This window comes from Protomyctophum bolini, assembly GCF_963924005.1.
Source record: "Protomyctophum bolini genome assembly, chromosome: 12".
NCBI classification, from domain to species: Eukaryota; Metazoa; Chordata; class Actinopteri; order Myctophiformes; family Myctophidae; genus Protomyctophum; species Protomyctophum bolini.
Genome location: NC_137873.1, coordinates 19,577,749 through 19,599,194, shown reverse-complemented (window position 1 = coordinate 19,599,194; position 21,446 = coordinate 19,577,749). Strand labels below are relative to the sequence as shown.

General features: G+C 44.6%; 1 protein-coding gene across 3 annotated transcripts in view; it reads right to left on the bottom strand.

Annotated features, from left to right (window-relative positions):
• LOC308325898 (partitioning defective 3 homolog) overlaps window positions 1-21,446 on the bottom strand; it is a 261,533-nt gene that overhangs the window by 74,353 nt on the left and 165,734 nt on the right. For all 3 annotated transcript variants that reach the window (XM_080778653.1, XM_080778655.1, XM_080778654.1), the window contains 3 exons: window positions 16,910-17,143; window positions 15,154-15,412; window positions 4,003-4,131 (listed from right to left, as the gene is read on the bottom strand). In XM_080778653.1, coding sequence (XP_080634779.1) covers window positions 4,003-4,131; window positions 15,154-15,412; window positions 16,910-17,143 — 622 coding nt within the window. The remainder of the gene's footprint in view (window positions 1-4,002; window positions 4,132-15,153; window positions 15,413-16,909; window positions 17,144-21,446) is intronic.

The following is a 21,446-nucleotide window of genomic DNA, read 5'->3' as shown; positions in this document are numbered from 1 at the left end:
CAAGGTAAATAAAGTAAACAATGAACCTAGCATCTAAATAACATCCTACATTTTGTAATGAATCTAACTAACAGTAAACTACAACATACGTAAGAACTGATATACTGTTTGGTAGATCAGCATCTCCAACAAAGGCAACAAGAAAGCATACAAGGAGAGAGAAGTGCTATCGGGTGAGGTAGAGTCTGAAGAGATGACTCTACATGGCCGAACATTAGTTAAGAGTGACCAATCTGAGCCCCACTGACGTCATACACACACACACACACACACACACACACACACACACACACACACACACACACACACACACACACACACACACACACACACACACACACACACACACACACACACACACACACACACACACACACACACACACACACACGACCATTATAGACTGGTCAGACGGCTGACTGGCTACTCACAACATCTCAACTATTTGTGGACTTGGGGAGATTATCAAACAGCACAGAAGGAAGTGGGTTCTCTCTCGAGAGATCTTTTGTACCCTGGAGGAAAACAGTGTTTCCATCAGAGAGCCGCGTATAGTTCTACAGATTGTATACACTAACACCATGGATGATAAGAAAAGGCCAGACATAACAACCTAGAGCCGGCCATTTCCCACTTCCCAGCAGCCCCCTCTGTACATAAACAAAGTACTAGAGGCAGGAGTCCATTTCTGTTACAGATCTACTGTACTTAGGTCTGTGGCCTTTTCACGTACAAGTTCTGTTTTGTGGGGGAACAAAACCGGGGTTCTTAAAACACTTTAACTGCCCAGCATCAGTTGAAACCAGTACATACAGAACCTGTAGACCTTGCCCAGCTGTTTGTGGCTTCAGAGCCCTTTTCAAGGTGACACAGTGACTGTGTTGTTGTTGTTGTTGTGTAGCGTATAACCCAAACATTCGAGGGAGGAACACCGAGCACCCAAGGCATGCATTCTGGTGGGCCGTCAAAAAAGCAGTTTTGATTAGAATCGTAATCTGAGATTTAGATTCTGAGATATCAGCGTTAGAAGATTTTTCCTCCCGTCCACTAAAATGGAGGGGGGAGACTTTTGTTGACGGACCAACCGGAAGTGGTTTCAAAAGTTGCACAATGGACGCTCCTAGACTCATGTAGTGTATATCGCTGGCCGATATATTAAAAAGCTTAAAAGACGGAACATCGCCGTCCTGGGCAGTCAACAGATGGGCTTACCGCCCTGGGCAGTAAACTCAGCGTTAAGAGGCGCTGATGCATAGAAAGTGTGGCCTACATTGATTTTAGCAACAGTCAAAAGGCAGGGTTGAAAACCAAACAAACACATTTAAACAACCATTTGATTGCAGCTTCAGTATGGCTGCACAGGTTGCCTTCCACCCTCATTATGTAGTCTATTATTATTAGAGTTAGAGTTATATAACCTGGCATTTTTTTATCGTTTAAAAAAATCATTAAATTTGTAGTCAACACATTTTGTTGTGTCCTTGACTACACATTCATTTTCATTGGCTGACAGCGAGCGCTATAGAGATGAATTCCATTTGACTTGATTCAAAACACCAAGGTAGGTCCACACTCCACTTTACCTGACTACATCTGCTCTCCCTCGGACTCCCAATATATTAAAATGCAAGAAAATACAGTCTCAATAATGAACTTTGATGAGGCACAGAGATACCTCAAACAAACGGAGAGTGATAGGGTAAAACAGGAGGCGAGCTAGGGCGAAAAGGAGGTGGAATGGAGAGGAGGACAGGACATTACAGCAGAAAGAATTGCGAATGACCTTTCTGTCATGTCAGAACAGAACAATGGTCCATTATGTGCCATTGTGTCCGCTGCATAATAAGCTATTGCACCGCGGTAAGGCTGACACAATTGATAGCAGGCGGTGAAAGAGAGGAAGCGGAGCTAGAGGAAGGTAGAACAGGATAAGATTCCTGCATTAGGGAGAAAAAAACAAGACATCTGGACATGTTCTACAATATCTTATTGAGGAGAAGTATGCTTAATACGTTATAATTCATCGTGCATCGGTTGTTCCGGACTGAAAACAACTGATTTGCAATCGCAAGCTTGTGAGCTTTTAGATCGACTATATTCAGCGTTGTGACACATATCGTCTCTGTCGGGTGGAAACCTTACTGTATACAGTATGTCCAAAACTGTTACTTTTCAGGATTCATATTCATAAAATGGCAAAAGTAGCAGATCTATAATCTCAAAACGTGCATCTGTATTGCATTCATTTAATTTAGTTAGAATATGGAGATAAGAGGTTTATGCCCGACAGAAACTGTCCAGCACTCCTAGCATTAGATTTTTCCTGTCAATAAATGTTCTGACTGACCAATGCGTTTCTAAGGTCGTCCCAGGAGTCCCCCGACTCCTCCGCCTATTGATCGGTAAATAGTTTTCATGTTGATATCTCTGGTTTAATTTGACAATTGAAAGACGCACACTGGCGGAACATTTTGAATTTAATTGTATGTTTGTGTGCCATCGTCGGAGCTATTGCTTTGTAAGCTGGAGTCCTCTATCTCCCTCTGGCCTTGCTCAGCCTTCGACCTGTGAGGAGATGCGTTCATGTGGTCGACGCAGGTTGGATTAACATCAGCCTCTGGTACCAGACCAGATCAATAGGCGGAGGGCGGGGGAGTCCGGGGGGCTCCCGGGTCAACCTTGGAAAAGCGAGCGGGCAGCGAGTATGCGGTGGTCAGCCAGAGCATTCATTGACAGTCTGGTCAGCTCAACGCTGGAGGAAGAAGCTAATGCTCGTAGAGTGCTGGGAACGGCAGTGGCTCAGGAGGTAGAGCGGCAGCTTGGGGAATCCAAGGTTCCAGTGTAGATCCCCGGCTCCCCTGACTTTGGGATGAGAATGAGCAGGTTGGTGCCTTGCATGGTTTCCGCTGCCACCGGCGACTCAGCTTGCGTGTCTATGTGTGTGTGTGTGTGTGTGTGTGTGTGTGTGTGTGTGTGTGTGTGTGTGTGTGTGTGTGTACGGACACACACGCGAGCAGGGGCAGACAGGCAGGTGGACAGACACTCACACGTACGCACGTCGCACGCAGACCCATTCGCGGCTGGCCTCTTGCCGAGCCATGGCGTAAAAGAAACCCCACGGAAGACACAGAATAACGTCCAATAAATCAGCTTGTCTTATTAGCAAGCTGTTTCCATAAAATGTGACAGTGAACTTAAGAAAAAGAATCTAACGAAGTAACCAAATCCCTGCACCGTGACATTTCCATTCACCTTATCCCAATTATAATTAAAGACTAGGCCATTATCATGTTATTGGGCTAACTGCTCCGCAAAACCCGACGAGAGAATTACAATCCAAATTTGCCCCTAACGAGCGACTGCGGGGCATAATGCCATTAATGATGCCTGCCCCGAACATCCAGAGCTGGGGAATTAATTAGCTGGAGCTATAGCTGTAATGGCCTTGGCATTTATAATGCGCTAACCCCAAACGACTGGCACCGTGCCCGCCTGACATTTCACTTCGTTGGACTAAAGAGACAGATGGACGCACGGAGAACGGAGGGAGAGACAGGGAGAGAAGGAGGGAAGGAGAGAGGGGGGGGAGTCTGTGTTGAAGTTTGCAGTAACTCTTCTGCGTTTGGCTGGCGGGCATTTACCCAATATCAATAATAAAACAACCCCAAGATTGATGCACTCCCTCAGCTTTCACTAGGCTTCACCAACCAACATGCAACATGTCGACAGTGGCTTCAGAGTTTCAGCAGCCGCTGCCACATCAACTCCTCGGTAGCTAAATGATTTGTAACAGCATACATACTGTACACAGTAAGACATTCTTAGCATTCACTTAACGGTGAAGAGAGCACAAAGAGTGTACACAAGAGTGTGCACCGAGTCTCTGGCAGATGTTGACAGACGCAGATGAAACCTGACCCTGCTGGCCAGAACCACATACAACACTCACTGTTACTTAAATGATTGAGTGCCAATTTGAAGCCTTTGAACAATAGTCTTTACCTCTCTTGTTCCAGCCTCATCCTCTGTGTTTCTTCGTCGGAGGCCTGGGTGTCTGCCGTGGTCCACTTGCTGGAACCTTTACGCTCCATTTTGTCACCCGGACGGTCGTCTTTGCGATGCTTCCCGAACCTGGACAAAAAACAAGAATAACATTTTAAGAACAAGACGTTTCGTATTACAAAGTAGGCATTTAGCAGACGCTCTTATGAGTCCAAGAATAAATGGCATGAACCGTAGACGACGGGTACATGGTCATGTAAATGTAGTAGACCAGGTCACCCATTTTCATCTAAATGGTCCTCACTAATGTACATTATAAGATGGCGACATTTCTGTCTACTCACTTTGTGCCTCAGAGGCATACGGTACCATCTCTATGAATAATATAGATAGCATGTCGTGCAGAAACCTTGTATGTCAGAAACAGTCACTTTTTAGGAAATAAAAACAACCTTCGTTACAATTGGACAAGCTCTAGACCTAGAGTCTAGTTAATACTTTTCATTGGTTAAATGATTTAAAAAGACAGAGAAAGACAGAATTAATCACTTTTAATCTAGCGACCCTATTTTGAGCATGTCATAGGTGAAATCATAAATATAAAGTTAAAGCTTTACATTTATGATTTAGCAATCATACCTACTGTATATAGTGTGTTCAATAACAGGACTGTGTTTGGAATCTGACTTGAACATGTATTTTTTGTTTTCTTAAGAGCTGGACAGATGTACTCTATATGATTACCGTCAGAATATAGAGCACTTACTTTAACAAATATCACTTAATGTACAACACCTTCAAGTGATGAATCAGGCTATTTTCATTCCACAACCTCGGTATAGCATGGTGCTCCGACCTCTGGTGTGATGCACTTACTTACTTATTACTCATTGACTTTCCCTGACAGGGCAGAGACTTCCAGTCACAAACCCCATAGCCTGGAGGTAATTATTTTTTGAGAGCTTCTGGGAACTCAGATTAATTATACTGTAGTTCCAAAAGATAAACTGCCTAAATAATTTAAACTAAATGTGAAGTCTACAGAATAAACGCACATTTATTCACCTATGATGAACTGATAATAGCCACCCTTGCATGCAATCACTGCAAAAAAAGAGAGTTAACTAACACTCAGGAATCCGACAGACACTCAAACAGCCCCTTCTATCAAAGCTTCCATTCTAAATCAGCTTCGAAGAGTTCCAATCCAATTTACCTCTGACTAACTCTGGCATTCGGCGGGATTGAGAAAAAAGAAGTACGAGCGCGGCCCCATCAGAGAAATTATATTCATGGCGGTGGGGGAGTGGTGCTTAACAAAATGGGAGCTATTGGAGAGATATTTCAGCGTGATTGACTCTGTATAAAGCGGCTCGCTGTTGATGAAATGACTTTCAGCACCGGGGCTCGCTTTCACAATGAGCCATCGCGCTCATTCACAGGGAAATTGGCCCGCTGAGAGTATCTGCACGGGCTGAAAAGACATGCAATGGAACACATGAGGTGTACTGTAGGTGTGTGAGTGTGTGTGTGTAATGAGTCTGATGAACGAGATGGGAAGGCTGAGCAAAGGGAAAAGGCAGAACGAGTCAAGAAATTGAGAGAGAGAGAGAGAGAGAGAGAGAGCGAGGTTGAAAGAGAATAATAATGTGACAGAAAGCAAAAAGGAACAGACGTAAATTAAGTGTAAGAGCAAATGCAAATAAGGCGGGGAGAAAGGGGAAAACAAGTCAATGAACAAAAGAGAGGAAGATAAAGACACCACAAACAAACTGCATTTGCAGATACTGATGCCGCAAGAGAGGGAGGGGGGGGAGAGAGAGAGAGAGAGAGAGAGAGAGAGCACAATAGGTGAAAGAACTGCGGCATCAGGATTGAACAGAGAGAGAGAGAGAGAGAGAGAGAGAGACAGGGGTGGTCCATTACCTGATTAATCTAACAGACAGCGTCTCTGAAGGAGGACGCCAGCCTCTTCCGACTGATAGGCCAGTGTTAATGCTAGCAGCAGTACTATCTATCACACAGACAGCTGACACTTTGTCTCTTCATGCCACTAACTTTCATTAAACAACCACCTGGAAGAGCCCGACTCTCAATGACACACACACACACACACACACACACACAAGCTGAAACACAAAGTGAGGATACAGTAGTCCGTCCGTCACCCCCCCCCCACCCACAGGCTCCATCACGCCAAGATTTATGATTTGATGGGAAAACTTTGGAGAGGAAGAGCAGCATCAGCCACGGTGCAAGGACATTTAATGCGTTTAATATTCTGGTCACAGTCGGTCCCATCCTGTCCGCTGCTTACAGGAGCCCCAGAGCCACCCCATAAAAAACGTCTTATGCAAGTTATGCAGTTAGGGAGAACTACTTCAAAATGTCAAGGACTCCAATGATAATCCAAGGGAATGGAGCGGTGCGTGGCCACTAATCCTTTTAGCGGGATGGAAGTGAAAACAAGTCTATGCTCTGGCAGCAGTGCACTGCTAAAGAGCAGTCACTGTGTGTGTGTGTGTGTGTGTGTGTGTGTGTGTGTGTGTGTGTGTGTGTGTGTGTGTGTGTGTGTGTGTGTGTGTGTGTCGAAGTTGAGAGGCGACTATGGAAACCCATCTCGTCTCTCGTCACTAGGACTCAGCTAGGCTTCCTGCAGCCCACTTGGCTGAGAAATTCATTTTTGGACTGTCACAGACAACGACAGTTTCAAAGTTGGCGTCTTGGCTAAACTTGGACAGGTCAAACGGTGTCACTATGAACAAGAGCAGCCGTGCCCACGTTGTTGTTTAGTGTACATCCGTCCTTCTTTTAAATTGAATGTCAGTATATCAATAATGCAAAATAGAAATGAACATAATTGGTCTCAACTCTCTCTTTATAGGACAACATTGCGGATCAAAGTTTAATTTCAGTAGTGAATAAAGAATGTAGCACCAAGGACACAGGGATCAACAAAAGACGACAATTCTCCATGGAATTTAGTTTAAAATGTTTTCATTACATTTTTTTAACTGTTAATTAATTCGGGAAATAGAGCAGATGAAGGATGCTCCATTTCTCCATCTAGAAATAGGTCAGGCTTTATTTAAGGGGTCAGCTAAATCAGTAGGGTTTATCCTCGCTCAGTGCAGAAAGTTTTATTTCATTCAATTTAGAAGATAGTGTGTGGAAATATTGGCCTGTGACTGGAGCTAAAGGAAAGGCCAGTGGGATACCAAAATGCCATTGCAATCCAGCCAGTCGTTTTTTTGGGGGGATATGTTGTTTGGGACCAAAGTGTTGGAAGGACGGACCAACTGACCGACATACTAGGCCCTCCTTAGAGCCCAGCCGCGAGCGGGGCTGAAAATTAACAGAGCAAGTCAACACCTGCTGCAGAGAAATGGACCAAACTCCTTGTCTACATGTGCAGATTAATGATACCAATAGAATTTCACAGTCCATATACCCTCACTTTGATGTTTTTGATGTAGTTTTATGATTCTTCTTATTTTTTTCTTTAAAGCACTTTGCACTGCATTATTATTTCGAGCACATGTCCATAAACACTTCTTAAACTGAGACTGCATTCATAGAACACGTGCATGAACCGTGAATGAATTAAGTATTAAAATAATCCCCTGTAGCCGCAAGTAAAACCTCCGGAGGACAAGTCCGGAAGACAGACGGCCAGCCAGGGTGCTAAGAATACACCCCACAGAGTGTCTGCCAGTATGGCACTCGCGACACACACATGCACGCATACGCACTTGTGACGCACGCGCACACGCACACACACGCACAAACACAGAGGCTGGGGGTGTGGGATGGACAAACCGCATTCATGCACACTTACGTATGTGCACAAATAAACACACATATTATAAACGCACACATACACAGGAAAATTAAGGAAATGCACACAACATTGGTGTAAAATTAGCACAGCCCTCGAATGTCTTGGCAGTGGCCGTCTTGCACGGGTGCCAACCTAACAGATTGGCAGCTGATGTTTTAAGTCCAAATGGTGATCAGAGTGGAAGATCAAGACAGAGAGAGAGAGAGAGAAGGTGGGACAGAAAGGTATTAATAACCGTCATCAATGATTCATTAATTAATGATAGAGAGAGTATAAGTAAAAGAGAAGGAAAGAGAGAGTTCAAACTATGATGAGAACAGAATAAGCATGCGAGAGAGAGAGAGAGAGAGAGAGAGAGAGAGAGAGAGAGAGACATACACACAGACAGGGAGGATGGAGAGGTAGGACAGAAGTTGCAGCTTGGCAGACAGCTGGGTCTGAAGAGCCCTGTTGGTAATGAGGCTTTGATTGGACAGTGAGAGGACTCCCAGACATGAGAGGATTGACCTATGGCAGACACGCAGGCACGCACACACACACACACACACACACACACACACACACACACACAAACACACACACACTGACACACACACACACACACACACACACACACACACACACACACACACACACACACCTTAATGAACACATACTGTAGGAGTGTAGGTGTCCATACTTGGCATGTCACTGGAGGCTCTCGGTGTGATGTCAAGTCCCTCCAGAGAACCAACTTACTCCGTTAACACATCCCTGAATGTCACGGAAGGGTCAGTGTGCACACTGACACACATTCCTGAATCTAACACGATGCACACTCACATTCCTGAATCTAACGATGCACACTCACACTCACATTCCTGAATCTAACGATGCACACTCACACTCACATTCCTGAATCTAACTCGATGCACACTCACACTCACATTCCAGAATCTAACGATGCACACTCACACTCACATTCCTGAATCTAACTCGATGCACACTCACACTCACATTCCTGAATCTAACACGATGCACACTCACACTCACATTCCTGAATCTAACGATGCACACTCACATTCCTGAATCTAACTCGATGCACACTCACACTCACATTCCTGAATCTAACGATGCACACTCACACTCACATTCCTGAATCTAACGATGCACACTCACACTCACATTCCTGAATCTAACTCGATGCACACTCACACTCACATTCCAGAATCTAACGATGCACACTCACACTCACATTCCTGAATCTAACTCGATGCACACTCACACTCACATTCCTGAATCTAACACGATGCACACTCACACTCACATTCCTGAATCTAACGATGCACACTCACATTCCTGAATCTAACTCGATGCACACTCACACTCACATTCCTGAATCTAACGATGCACACTCACATTCCTGAATCTAACGATGCACACTCACACTCACATTCCTGAATCTAACGATGCACACTCACACTCACATTCCTGAATCTAACGATGCACACTCACACTCACATTCCTGAATCTAACGATGCACACTCACACTCACATACCTGAATCTAACTCGATGCACACTCACATTCCTGAATCTAACACCAGGTTGTTTGCTGCACTACTTGTGTGTGTGTGTGTGTGTGTGTGTGTGTGTATCTGTGTACACTAGTGTATCCTCAGTGACAATTTAATATCGCAGAGGTTTTCGATCATAAACATCGCTTCCCTGCCGCAGTTTTTCACTAACCATTGAAGAATCACCCTCGTGAACGTACATAGCTACATTTCACGATCGCCTTAAAATAGCGCAATCGTTTCTCATGATGTCGGGACACCGCCATCCAAAACTGCCATCCAAAACAAAGAAGAGTAACCCGGAGGCTGCCATGATTCTCCATAGGATTGCATTGTGACTTGATTACCCAGAAGGCCTGAGAAGCGAGAGTCATTATTTTGTTTCCGGTCACGTGATCCAAACATGTGACGTGTCCGCAGAAAACCTTTATGTCTTAAAAGTTATCAAAATCGGCAAATAAAACAAATAAAACATAACTCGTGTAACTCGGGTTAGGGAGTGTTAACTCATTACGCTGCGCTCACACTGGCAGATACAAAGACATACAGGTTAGCATTTGTTTTCAATGGTCGCCACTCGCCAGCATCATAAAGATACAAAGATACTTCCAACATTTGTAGCTGCTACAAAGCTACAGATAAGTTGAGCTGGCTTCAACTTCAGATACAAAGACACAAATATGCTGTGTAGCTTTATATCTTTGTATCTTTTGTATCTTCTGCCATGTGAATGCAGCATAAAAAGAGTGTACAAATACGTGCTCATTTGGTGTACAAATGGATAAATGAATACAGTCAGTACCAACTGTGTATGTTTTTTAAATTTCCTAAAACCTAAATAACAAATGCTAACGTAAATGTGAATTCTCGTAAGCAGTGCTTTTGATTTTCTATATTTTGTGTAGTTTTTGTCGCAATTTTGTGTGTTTAGTAGGAAAAAAAGCCTTTGCTATAGCGCCACACAAAAGTAGCAGATGTGCAAGCTTTACATTTGCCAATTTTGAATTTGGACAGTTTTGGTTTCCACCCGAAGGAGAGGATATATTCTTTTTAGAGTAAACCATGGTGCTTTGTTCCAGTAAATGCTGTGTGTGTGTGTGTGTGTGTGTGTGTGTGTGTGTGTGTGTGTGTGTGTGTGTGTGTGTGGCAGGGAGCCAGAAACAGACAGGGGGTTCTAATGGACCGGGTCAGAGCTGTGGGCAGTTTCGACCCAATCAAACTCCATAATGCTGCTGTTTTGACAGCAGGCATGCCAGTAAGTGAATCCTTATCAGCTCCAATGAGAGGTTTATATTGAGTGCATATCTGTACGTGTGCGTGCGTGTGTGCGCGTCTACCCCAGTGATGACTCTGACTCTTGTGTGTGCAGGAGTGTCCCAAGAGCCTGTGTGTATGAATATTTTCTCTAAAAGGACATATATGCCTGTGTATGCAAGTGCAATATGCTTGTGACTGCGACTATACAGTACCTTGTGTTTGTGTGTTCCTTTAATTATTCCAAAGTGTATGCCTGCCTCCTCTCATGCCCTACCACCCCCCACAGTCCTCCCGCTCCTCTCCTCTCCTCTCCTCCCCCATCCTTTCCATGTTAATAGAGCGTTCATGTCAGTCATGGAGTGAACCCACATCTGCATAATGTTGATCTCCACAGGTCTTTTCCCTATAGGGCCCCAGAGCCAAAACAACCTGGGGGCCACGCATGCAGCTCCACATACAGTAGTACCAGCATTCTGCCAGGCAGCCAAGGCCAGCAAGAGTGCATGTCGTTGATTCTCATTATCCTTGCTTTCTCTCTCTTGCTCTTTTCCCCGCTCTATTCCTCTGCTTACAGTGTCTTTCTTTCTCATAAACCCTCGTTTACTTGCTCCTGCACTGACCTTCCTCTCTCTCTCTCCCTCCACCTTCTCCATTTCTCTCAAGCCACTGATGCTCTCTCCCTCATTCCACACATCTCAACCCATGCGGGCATACAGTACCTGGCTGCCAACCCGCCTGCGTTTTGCACCATTTCTACTGCACTGCGCCAGCATTTCTCCTGCGTTTGGGTGATTTCACCCTTTTTGTATGGCCAACCCGGTCAAACCTCTCTTTCATCAACGAGGGAGTGGGAATGTTACTCTTTTACTCTTGCTTTATGTATATTATGTCAACATACATTACAGTGTACACTCATGTATCTAAATTGGCTCTAGTATCTAGTCTCTCATGTCACCTCACTGATTTCCCTCTTCCTATCTCTCTATCTCTCTCTCTCTCTCTGCATGTTCCCAAGGTCCATCTTCACAGCGGACATTTTGTCGAGTCACAGATGGGTAAACGCAGCTGAAGATAGAAACATGACCTTCGGGCGCGTTTCATTTAGATGTTAAACTGTGTTGCCATCATGAAGTCAACTGCACAAGAGCTGGCCACGCTATAGGCTGGCACACAGGAACTACCAAATCAAACACACCCACAATTAATTTCCAGTGGTGGAAAGTAACTAAGTACATTTACTGTATTTAGTCAAGTACTGTACTTAAGTACAATTTTGAGCTATTTGTACTTTCCATTACATTTACTTCTAACTTTAGTTGCTAGTTACTTTGTAGATTTAGATTATTATTACAAAACATACATTAACTACTTCAGCCCTACAGTATATACATTTCATCAATTCTGCATAATGAGTACTTTTACTTTTGGTACTATCAGTCAAGTCCATTTTTAACTCCAGACTTTTCGCTTGTAACAGAGTATTACTGTTACTTAAGTAACTGTGAGTACTTTTTACACCACTGTTCATATTGCCATCAACATGTCAGAAAACATCTGCTGTGAAAAGGGACTATTCCAAATACGTTATTGGCATGAATGTCATGTTGACGATATTGTACAAGAGGAAGGCAGTGTGTATTCACACATCCATGGCCCAGGTGCATTCACACATCCGTGGCCCAGGTGCATTCACACATCCATGGCCCAGGTGTATTCACACATCCATGGCCCAGGTGCATTCACACATCCGTGGCCCAGGTGCATTCACACATCCATGGCCCAGGTGCATTCACACATCCATGGCCCAGGTGCATTCACACATCCGTGGCCCAGGTGCATTCACACATCCGTGGCCCAGGTGCATTCACACATCCGTGGCCCAGGTGCATTCACACATCCGTGGCCCAGGTGCATTCACACATCCGTGGCCCAGGTGCAAGACAAGCATCACAAAGTCTGCACACACACTGGTGATGCTGAAAAAGCTCTGCTGTATTTATATTGCGATCAATCAGATCTTCATCGGGACATACTGTATTTAACAATATTGCACCTTGCGTGCGTGTTGGTAATGGAGGAAGGTTGAGCTGCTGTGTATTCAGCTCTCATATCACGCAGCCTTCAATACAGTGCACAATCACAGCTGAATGTGAATAGGCCCCTTCCTTCCTCTTCCTCCCTTCCCCTGATTCTCTCTCTCTCCCTCTCTTTCTCTGCCCTTCATCCTTTTCTCTTCCTCCCCATGGACCTCATTACTTGGTTTCTCTCAGACTACAGTGGCTGTTCCTCCCTGTCATGGCCACTTTACCTAATATGATGTATAGATGTATTATTGTCCGCCTCCCCCACCCCCATCGGGGAGCCACATCCAATCAGGGGACGTGCGGTGTCAAAAAGTCTTGACCACCCCAGAGCCAATGGTAATGAGAGGGGTTAGACGTGCTATAGCTCATGGGCTATATGTAAAGTAACTGTACGTGTGTGTATGTATGCAGCCCTATGTGTGTGTGTGTGTGTGTGTGTGTGTGTGTGTGTGTGTGTGTGTGCGAGAGTGCGTGTGAGACAAAGTTTGTAGGCGCAGTTTGTCTTGCAAGGCAGGTAGAAGGGGCTGAGCTTGTTTAGAAAGAAATAACATTGGATAGTAGAGAGAGTGGAGTCGTCTCTCGGACTAATTAGGCTTTTCTTTTTTTACACTTCCTAGTGGGGAGTGAGTGCGGCTTCATGTTTCCTTCGTTCCCTCGAATGCTCTAATGTTGCTCAGTTTAGCTTTACACCAACACATGCCATTTGGTGAGTTGTTGTGTTTAACCAAAGAGACATATTCTCTGAGCATGCAGGGGCCTTTCTGCAAACACTGAAACCAATAGAAGTCCTTAATCCTCGCAGTGATACTTCTACATCTACACAGTAAGTATAACCTTTCACTCTCACTGTTGATTTAACACTTTTACTGACTGTGCTGTCTTATGGTGTAGACCAGTGGATCTCAAACTTAAACACTTCCATGTCAAGGACCCCCGTGCCAAAGATATTCCAATAGTTTTTTCCAACTATTATAAATAGGTTTAAAATGTCGACCCCACTTTGAGAACCACTGACATGGTCGACCGTTTCCTCCGAGGTTGCTATAGGAGATAAGCCAAATCCTCTGGGACACACAGGAGCTGCTGGTTCACTGCTCAATACTTATCATGTAGTTAGCCTAGGCTAACTACGTTAGCTATCACCAAGCGCTTTAGTGTAATGTCGTCAAAGTGTATAGGGACAGGGAGAGAGTCATTTCTCCCAGTGGGCTTAGCATTTTCGTTCACACGTGAGTAACTACTGGACATAGACAGAAAGCTAAGCTAAAAGCTGACTAAAAGCAGGCTTTTATTACCGATTTGAATTGAACCACTTGAACCCTATAGTGTCCATATTATTGGGGGAACATAATTCACAATGAAATAGCCGATCTACAAACAACACGACAAGTTGCGAGCTGGTAGATTGGCTATTTTTCGCCAAAGAGATTTGGTATAGATGGAAAAATTAGTTGTAACTCAAGTCTAGTGCTCCGAGGCTACAGGGTTAATATGGGTGATGTTGGAACGCTCCACTGTTGTTATTATCGATGTCAGTTTGAATAGAAACCCTGACTCTGAACGTGATAGAGCCGTGCTGCTCCACCAATTGAGCTACACAGGGATTGGAAATCCTAACCCCGGCAGCGTCAGCACAATTCCCCACCTATTGAGCCCATACGAAAGCAACAGTGTACAAACCTCACACACAATGCACAGTTGTGTGTGTCAACTGTTGGCATTCCAACATCGACCTGTGTGACTTGGATAGCTTTACCTTTATTGAACGCAATCTTTAAGCCCTGCCTATAGCCTTGCCCCGAGACGGTACAGAGAGTATAACCTACAGGAGCTGGGCATCCGCAATGTTCTTACCGTATTGAACATTCCATTGAACGTTCCTTACCCGAGGCCGCGTTAGCTTCAGCTCACAGAGTACATAATAGATCTGTGGATATCAGCAGTTTCACCTTATTGAACGAGTCCCAGAGCTTTCCAGGCACTTGGAGCTCTCGCTCCTAATCCGCCAGTGATTCCACTGCTGAAGCTAATCGAACACACAACCTCACCATATTCAGTGTGTGCACTGAATCTGCAAAGCTGCGTCTGCAAAGCTCGCTATACGGAACAAGACCTTGCCTGAAGTCAAGTTAGGTCAATTCGTAAGACAGGTCAATTCGTACATCTTTACTCTATACCGGGACATAATAATTGCAAACTTTCACTATGTTGAGCACAATGAGGCCAGTAGAGCAGGGAATACTGAGTGAAGAGGCTGACTTATGACCAATTTATGCGTACGCAAAGTTCCGAGGGGGAACTTTTGGGAGTCGGACGTTGCCCTACAGACAAAACTACCTGAAGGCCTGCCGGGTGGGTTTCAAGCGTCTTTGATCAGCCATGGGATGAACAGTATAAGCTCTATAGTTTCCTTACCTGAACATTTCCCCCAGTCCTTTCAGCATGCCCTTCTTGGCTTTGCTCCTGTCCTTCTCCTTGTCTTTCTCCTTCCCTCCGTCCGGCTGTTTCTTCTTCTCCTTCCCTCCTCCTCCTCCCTTGTCCTTCTTCTTGTCCTCTTTGGTGCGGTTGGTGCCGTTGACCAGCAGCTTGTCGGTGCCGGCCAGCGGGGTCAGGTCGGCCACCGTGGACACAGAGTCCCTCCCCGACCGAGAACTCTCCTCCGTATCCTCCTCCACTAGAGACAGACATTAGGGCTTTAATATAACTTTATTAGTAGTCAACTCTGATCCCATACACACTAATGTGTACATACATATCGCCACTGTCACATGGAAACCTCATATGTCCAAAACTATTATTTTCAGGATTGAAATTCATTTCAAAATAGTAGATTGACAAGCACAAAACGCGTTTCGAGCTTGTTGAGCTGCTACTTTGTGTGATGCTGTAGTATGATCAAGTACTAGGGCATTCATTTACGAAAAAACACAAAAGGTGACTATGGAGATAAGAGTCAATCAATAAATCAGAGACAGTGAGAAAATTGGGAGGAGGTTGTGTGTGTGTGTGTGTGTGTGAGAGAGAGAGAGAGAGAGAGAGAGAGAAGCAGAACTATTTTATCATTCAGACAATAGCCGTATATTGTCCGCCGGGTGGAAACCTCATATGTCCAAAACTGTCACTTTGCAGGATTCAAGTTCAAAGTAGCAAAAGAAGCAGATCTACAAGCTGAAAACGCATCACTTTGTGCCACGTTTCGAGCTTGTGGATCTGCTACTTTTGATGCTTCTGTGTGACGCTGTAGTATAATCAAGCGGGGTGTTCATTTACAAAAAAACACAAAAAAACAAACACAAAAGGTTAAAACCTGGAGATGAGAGGTTTCTGCACCGACAGCAACGATATATTACAATAGCCTATCTAAAAGGAGCACGCTCCATGTCTTATGTGTTGGGTATGCATCATCCGCTGGGCACAGACAAATGTGGGAGAACGTGGGAGGTGTCATATTGCAGTTCTGGGTTTTTAATATCGCCGCTGCTTGGGAGCGCAACAAAACAACGGAGCATACGGGTTCATATATCATGTAGAACTTCTCACCCCGCAGAATCAATGAGCCGTTCCCAGTGAAACCACATATAGAAATGTTACGAGGTGTCGCTTACAGAAGCAGAGCTAAGAAAGGGCTCTGCTATCACTATGCTCATCTTATGGCATAGACGGATTGTCTTTGTCTCGTGTGTCTGTCAAACCCCCGGCCCCCAAATCTAAATGTCAGGGTTTCTTTTCTTTCCATCAGCTATAGCACACAGCACAGTCAATGGCAGTGCACTACATCACTGTGTCAGCGATACGCCGTTATAAAAAAGCAGCGAGCAAAGCTAGCGTCTATCGGCAGGCGCTAAGCATTAGTCAAAGCCTGCCGTCACTCTCATGCACGTGCCAAACGCCACGTCAGGATTCAGGACAGTGAGTCAAACCTCCATGCTAAATGATGTGTCATCTACAGTATGCGATCTAACACGATAGCTCAGTCAACGTTCAATGATTTTTGTACAGTAAGCATTTGAGACTCATGATGAGTGAGCAGGTAAAGGGCTTCAGTGTCGAGGACAGAAGAGTGGGCTACTGATGGACTGGATTGGCTGTAGTTGGGGTTTGTATCTACTATACCAATTATACCTGCAACCGTTAAAGGTATAATATTTCAAACGAGCCCGTCACGTCTTACATGTCTCCATGCCCTCGTCGTCCTCCTCCGCGGCGGCTGCCGGCCGGTCGTACGACTTGTCGATGGCCGCGCGGAAGCTCTCGTTGCAGCCCCGCCCCCGGATGATGCGGGGGCGGGGCCTGTGGAAGGGGAGGTCGCCGTTCAGGGTGACCTCGGCCACCGCCGTCTGGAGGCTCTCCAGTGAGCTGGACTTCTTCAGACCCAGAGACGGCCCCACGTCTCTGGGAGACGACCCTGAGGGAGGAGACACACAGAGATGAGGAACACTCGCTACCCAAACCTAAGCTCCAAATAGCTTCCTATATATCCCCCAGTGGTTCTCAAACATTTTCATGTCCGTGGACCCCCCCAAATTTTCTTGTATTTGGGCCGTGCACCACCCCAAATAGCTGATCTCCAAGCTTGCAACACGTTGCATCGCGGCGCGTTGTGAGCTTGTAGATCGAATAGCAAAATTATACAAAAAACGATGCTGTATTAGGTAATATAGGTGGGGACCACTCACCCTCTTTGAGAACCACTGCTATAAAACAGAACTTATACAGTAGATAAAGTATTTCAGTACATCAACAAGTCTTGGTGGTCAAAGGAGAGGCATTGAAAACAAAGGAGAGGCCTTTTCACAGCCTACAGTAACTTAACCTACTAGGATACAGAAATGTAGTCTACTGTATGTGTGCAACAATGTGAATGTGAAACAGAGTGCCCCAAAATCTACTGTCAATTTTGCCTTTGATAAACTGCTACTACTGTACTACAGTACTAGGCATGTACAGTAACACTTACACTTATTAAGTACAGTACACTGATTAAGACATAATCCTGTTACAGATTAAAGTACTCCTGCAGTATCTATTTTAACCACATGAACCCTAGTGTCGCAATTCTGGGAGGGAGGTGAACATTCAGCAGAAATAGCAGATCTACAAGCTCTCAACGCATCGTAGGTGAGCTATTTTCAGCAATGGGATTTGATATTAAGGTGGGGGTCAAGGATAGATAGACCTTCAAACTGGCCAGTGGCACATTAGACTCACACATCGAAAACATTCATTATTATTTAACTAAACCATGTTTTTCCATATTTAATTTTTCCCCCTTGTTTTTTATCGTTTTGTTTTTAAATGAATGCCCTACTTATACATACATAAGTTTTAATCTTAATATAAACTGTTTCTGACATTATGACATACAAGGTTTACACCCCACCATAAACTAATCTAAGCCCGACTTAAAGAGGTACATAATTACCCCTTTAAAACAGCGAAAACCTTTCTCAGAAGGAACAGAAACTGTCCTCAAACAAAGTACATGAAATATGATACAGGATGAGCTAAGAGGATGAGAGGGAATATAAGATGAATACGTACAGCACGACTCAGCAGTTATGACATGATATGGCATTTTACGCAGCCGGCCAACAAGAAAATGGCCAATAACAGACGCCGGCCAAGTATGAACTCATAGATTCTTCCTGGAGCTTCCTCTGCACTTTTTAAGTTCACAGAGGTACAGTTTATTAAGTTCACAGATGTACAGTACAGTACTTTGCTGCTGTCGGGGAAGAAACCTTGCATCTCAATTAATGCCCTTGTTGCCAAGGAAACGAGACCCAGCATGATGTCACAGCATGACGTCACATCGCCTTATATAAACCAGCGTATAATGAAGAGAATTAGTAGTGCATAGAAGCAAGAATCTAATTATATCCGAGTTTAGTTGGCCCTATAATACTGATTCACACCAGAGACGCACACTCGCACAGAATAAAACATCCTCAAGCGCCCATCCAGCTTGCCAGGGACTATCCGATAAATACTAGGATTCAAGCAATTGACAGCTTGTCCCTCCTAGTTACCTACAGTCCTTTAGTTAATATGTCCCTCCTAGTTACCTACAGTCCTTTAGTTAATATGTCCCTCCTAGTTACCTACAGTCCTTTAGTTAATATGTCCCTCCTAGTTACCTACAGTCCTTTAGTTAATATGTCCCTCCTAGTTACCTACAGTCCTTTAGTTAATATGTCCCTCCTAGTTACCTACAGTCCTTTAGTTAATATGTCCCTCCTAGTTACCTACAGTCCTTTAGTTAATATGTCCCTCCTAGTCACCTACAGTCCTTTAGTTAATATGTCCCTCCTAGTTACCTACAGTCCTTTAGTTAATATGTCCCTCCTAGTTACCTACAGTCCTTTAGTTAATATGTCCCTCCTAGTTACCTACAGTCCTTTAGTTAATATGTCCCTCCTAGTCACCTACAGTCCTTTAGTTAATATGAGAGTTCTCTCTAATGAAAAAGTGAATATCTCGAACACCCTACTGCACGTCGAAATACAAGAGTGACACACAAAAGTATTGAGAATAAATAAAAGATCCTCAGGGGTCATTGAGGGGCACCCCAGCTAAATAATTGATAGTTACTTATATTACAAAGAAAATGTACTTTGTAATTTGTGTTTTTTTTTTTTAAGTTCACAGAGCAACTTTCACTTGTGGTTGAATGGAGTGCAGTGGAGTGCTCTGTCCAGCACTAAGTGGCGAGTCGTGATGGTAACACACCAGTATCAGCTCCTCGGAGAGGAGGAAGCTGACCATCTGTGCATCTGAAGGATGTAGCGTGTGATCAGCCTGACCGCCCCTTAACGGCGCCCGTGTAACAAACCTGCGCTTCTAAATTAAAACTTCCATCACGGAGATACCGGGGAGAGTGTGGGAGAAGACACGACGAGGTAATTAAATCAAAAAACAATCTCAATATTTTGAGCGTGTGGGAGTGTTTCTTGTCTCCATATGGTGCACTTCACAAGCAGAAGAGGTGTGTGAGTGGAGGGGGGGGGGGGGTGTTGAGGTGAGACGGTAAATGAGTGTGTGTGTGTGTGTGTGTGTGTGTGTGTGTGTGTGTGTGTGTGTGTGTGTGTGTGTGTGTGTGTGTGTGTATGGGATGGTGGAGGTAGTTTAGGGCAGTGGTTCCTAAAATGGAGTCCGGGGACCCCCAGGGGTCTTTGATGGGGTTCCAGGGGGTCCCTAGCAACATTAGTTAAAAAAAAGTAACCATTTTAAAGGCAGACTATTGCGTTTTCCCTTATTAAACTTATTAAAAATAATAATTTTGACACATTTTCTCTCATGGAAATAACCATGGCAAAAATGCGTCAGAACTGGTTTTAGGAGACATCCCTCACCCACCCTGATCACCTGGGTGTTCTGTCACAGGAGATATACTGGGTAAATAAACACACATGGCAACCCCACTGACTAGTGTGTGTGTGTGTGTGTGTGTGTGTGTGTGTGTGTGTGTGTGTGTGTGTGTGTGTGTGTGTGTGTGTGTGTGAGAGTGAGAGTGAGAGAGAGAGAGAGAGAGAGAGAGAGAGAGAGAGAGATGAACAGGGTTCTGTTCATTCTCATCAGTCTGTTTCCTTATCTTCTCTCCTCTACGGCACACAGGAGACACTTAATTTAAAGGCTTTTTCAATGAGCGTCTTTCACTGGTCACACTTCAGTGGCGGTGTTAAAAAGAAAATGTAATGTCACCGCAGATTAGAATTCTGACAAATGTGGTGATGAGTCATGGCTGTTAAGAAAGAAAAAATGTTTATTTTTCCAAAAACCAATGATATTCTAGACTCTAGAGTTAGCAATCTGTTTTGGGGTCAAAAGCTATGTAACACAATGCCAAATTATAATTATTAAGTGAAGATATCAAACTTGGAAACTAAACCTGTCACTTCACTCTACTGGACAGTGCTGTCACAATGCAAATCACTGGGAGTAGCAGTAAGGGACTACTTACAGTATGTATGTAGAGTACTTTTTATTATAATGTGCTGTTTATCAACCTAAGGAATGTGTTTTGTGAGACTGCAGACTGCAGTATGATCAAGTATGACATAAATGAACAAAAAGAACCCATTAAAATACACATCAAACACATACAAATATGGAGATAAGAGGTTTCTGCCCGACAATTTGCTTCATGAGCTACTTTGGCAAGCGTAGATTTATGGCACGTCGGAAACATCTCTGAGTTAACGTGTGAATGAAATAGTGAGCGCCGGGGGCGGATTGGCCGGCGGTTAGCTAACAGTCCTGTATTGTCCTCTGTCACTGAGGTGCCCCCTGTCAAACATGTGGCTACCGCCTGTATCAACACAAATCTCTCAACCAATAAGGATACGGGGGGGGGGGGGGGGCATTCAATCATTCCTCCCACGGAGCTACCGTTTAAATGTTAATATCGTGATGATGTAGTCATTTAGCTGGACACCCTTATCCAGAGTGACTTGCGATGCACGAGTAGGCAGGCAAAGTTCAGAGCCTTGTTCAAGGGCACTTTGACACGAGGCCAGCGATGGGGGGATTGAACCGGGGACCTTTGCTGTTAATGGACGCTCGCTGCAACTACGAGGGCACACTGCCATCATGTCAGCAGCTGTCACACAGGCTTTGGTTTCAGCAACGCTGGCTGGTGGTGTTTTGGCCTTGGTAAATGGTCCATGGCTCATTGCTACTAAACCGGGGAGTGGGGATGTGTGGCGTTC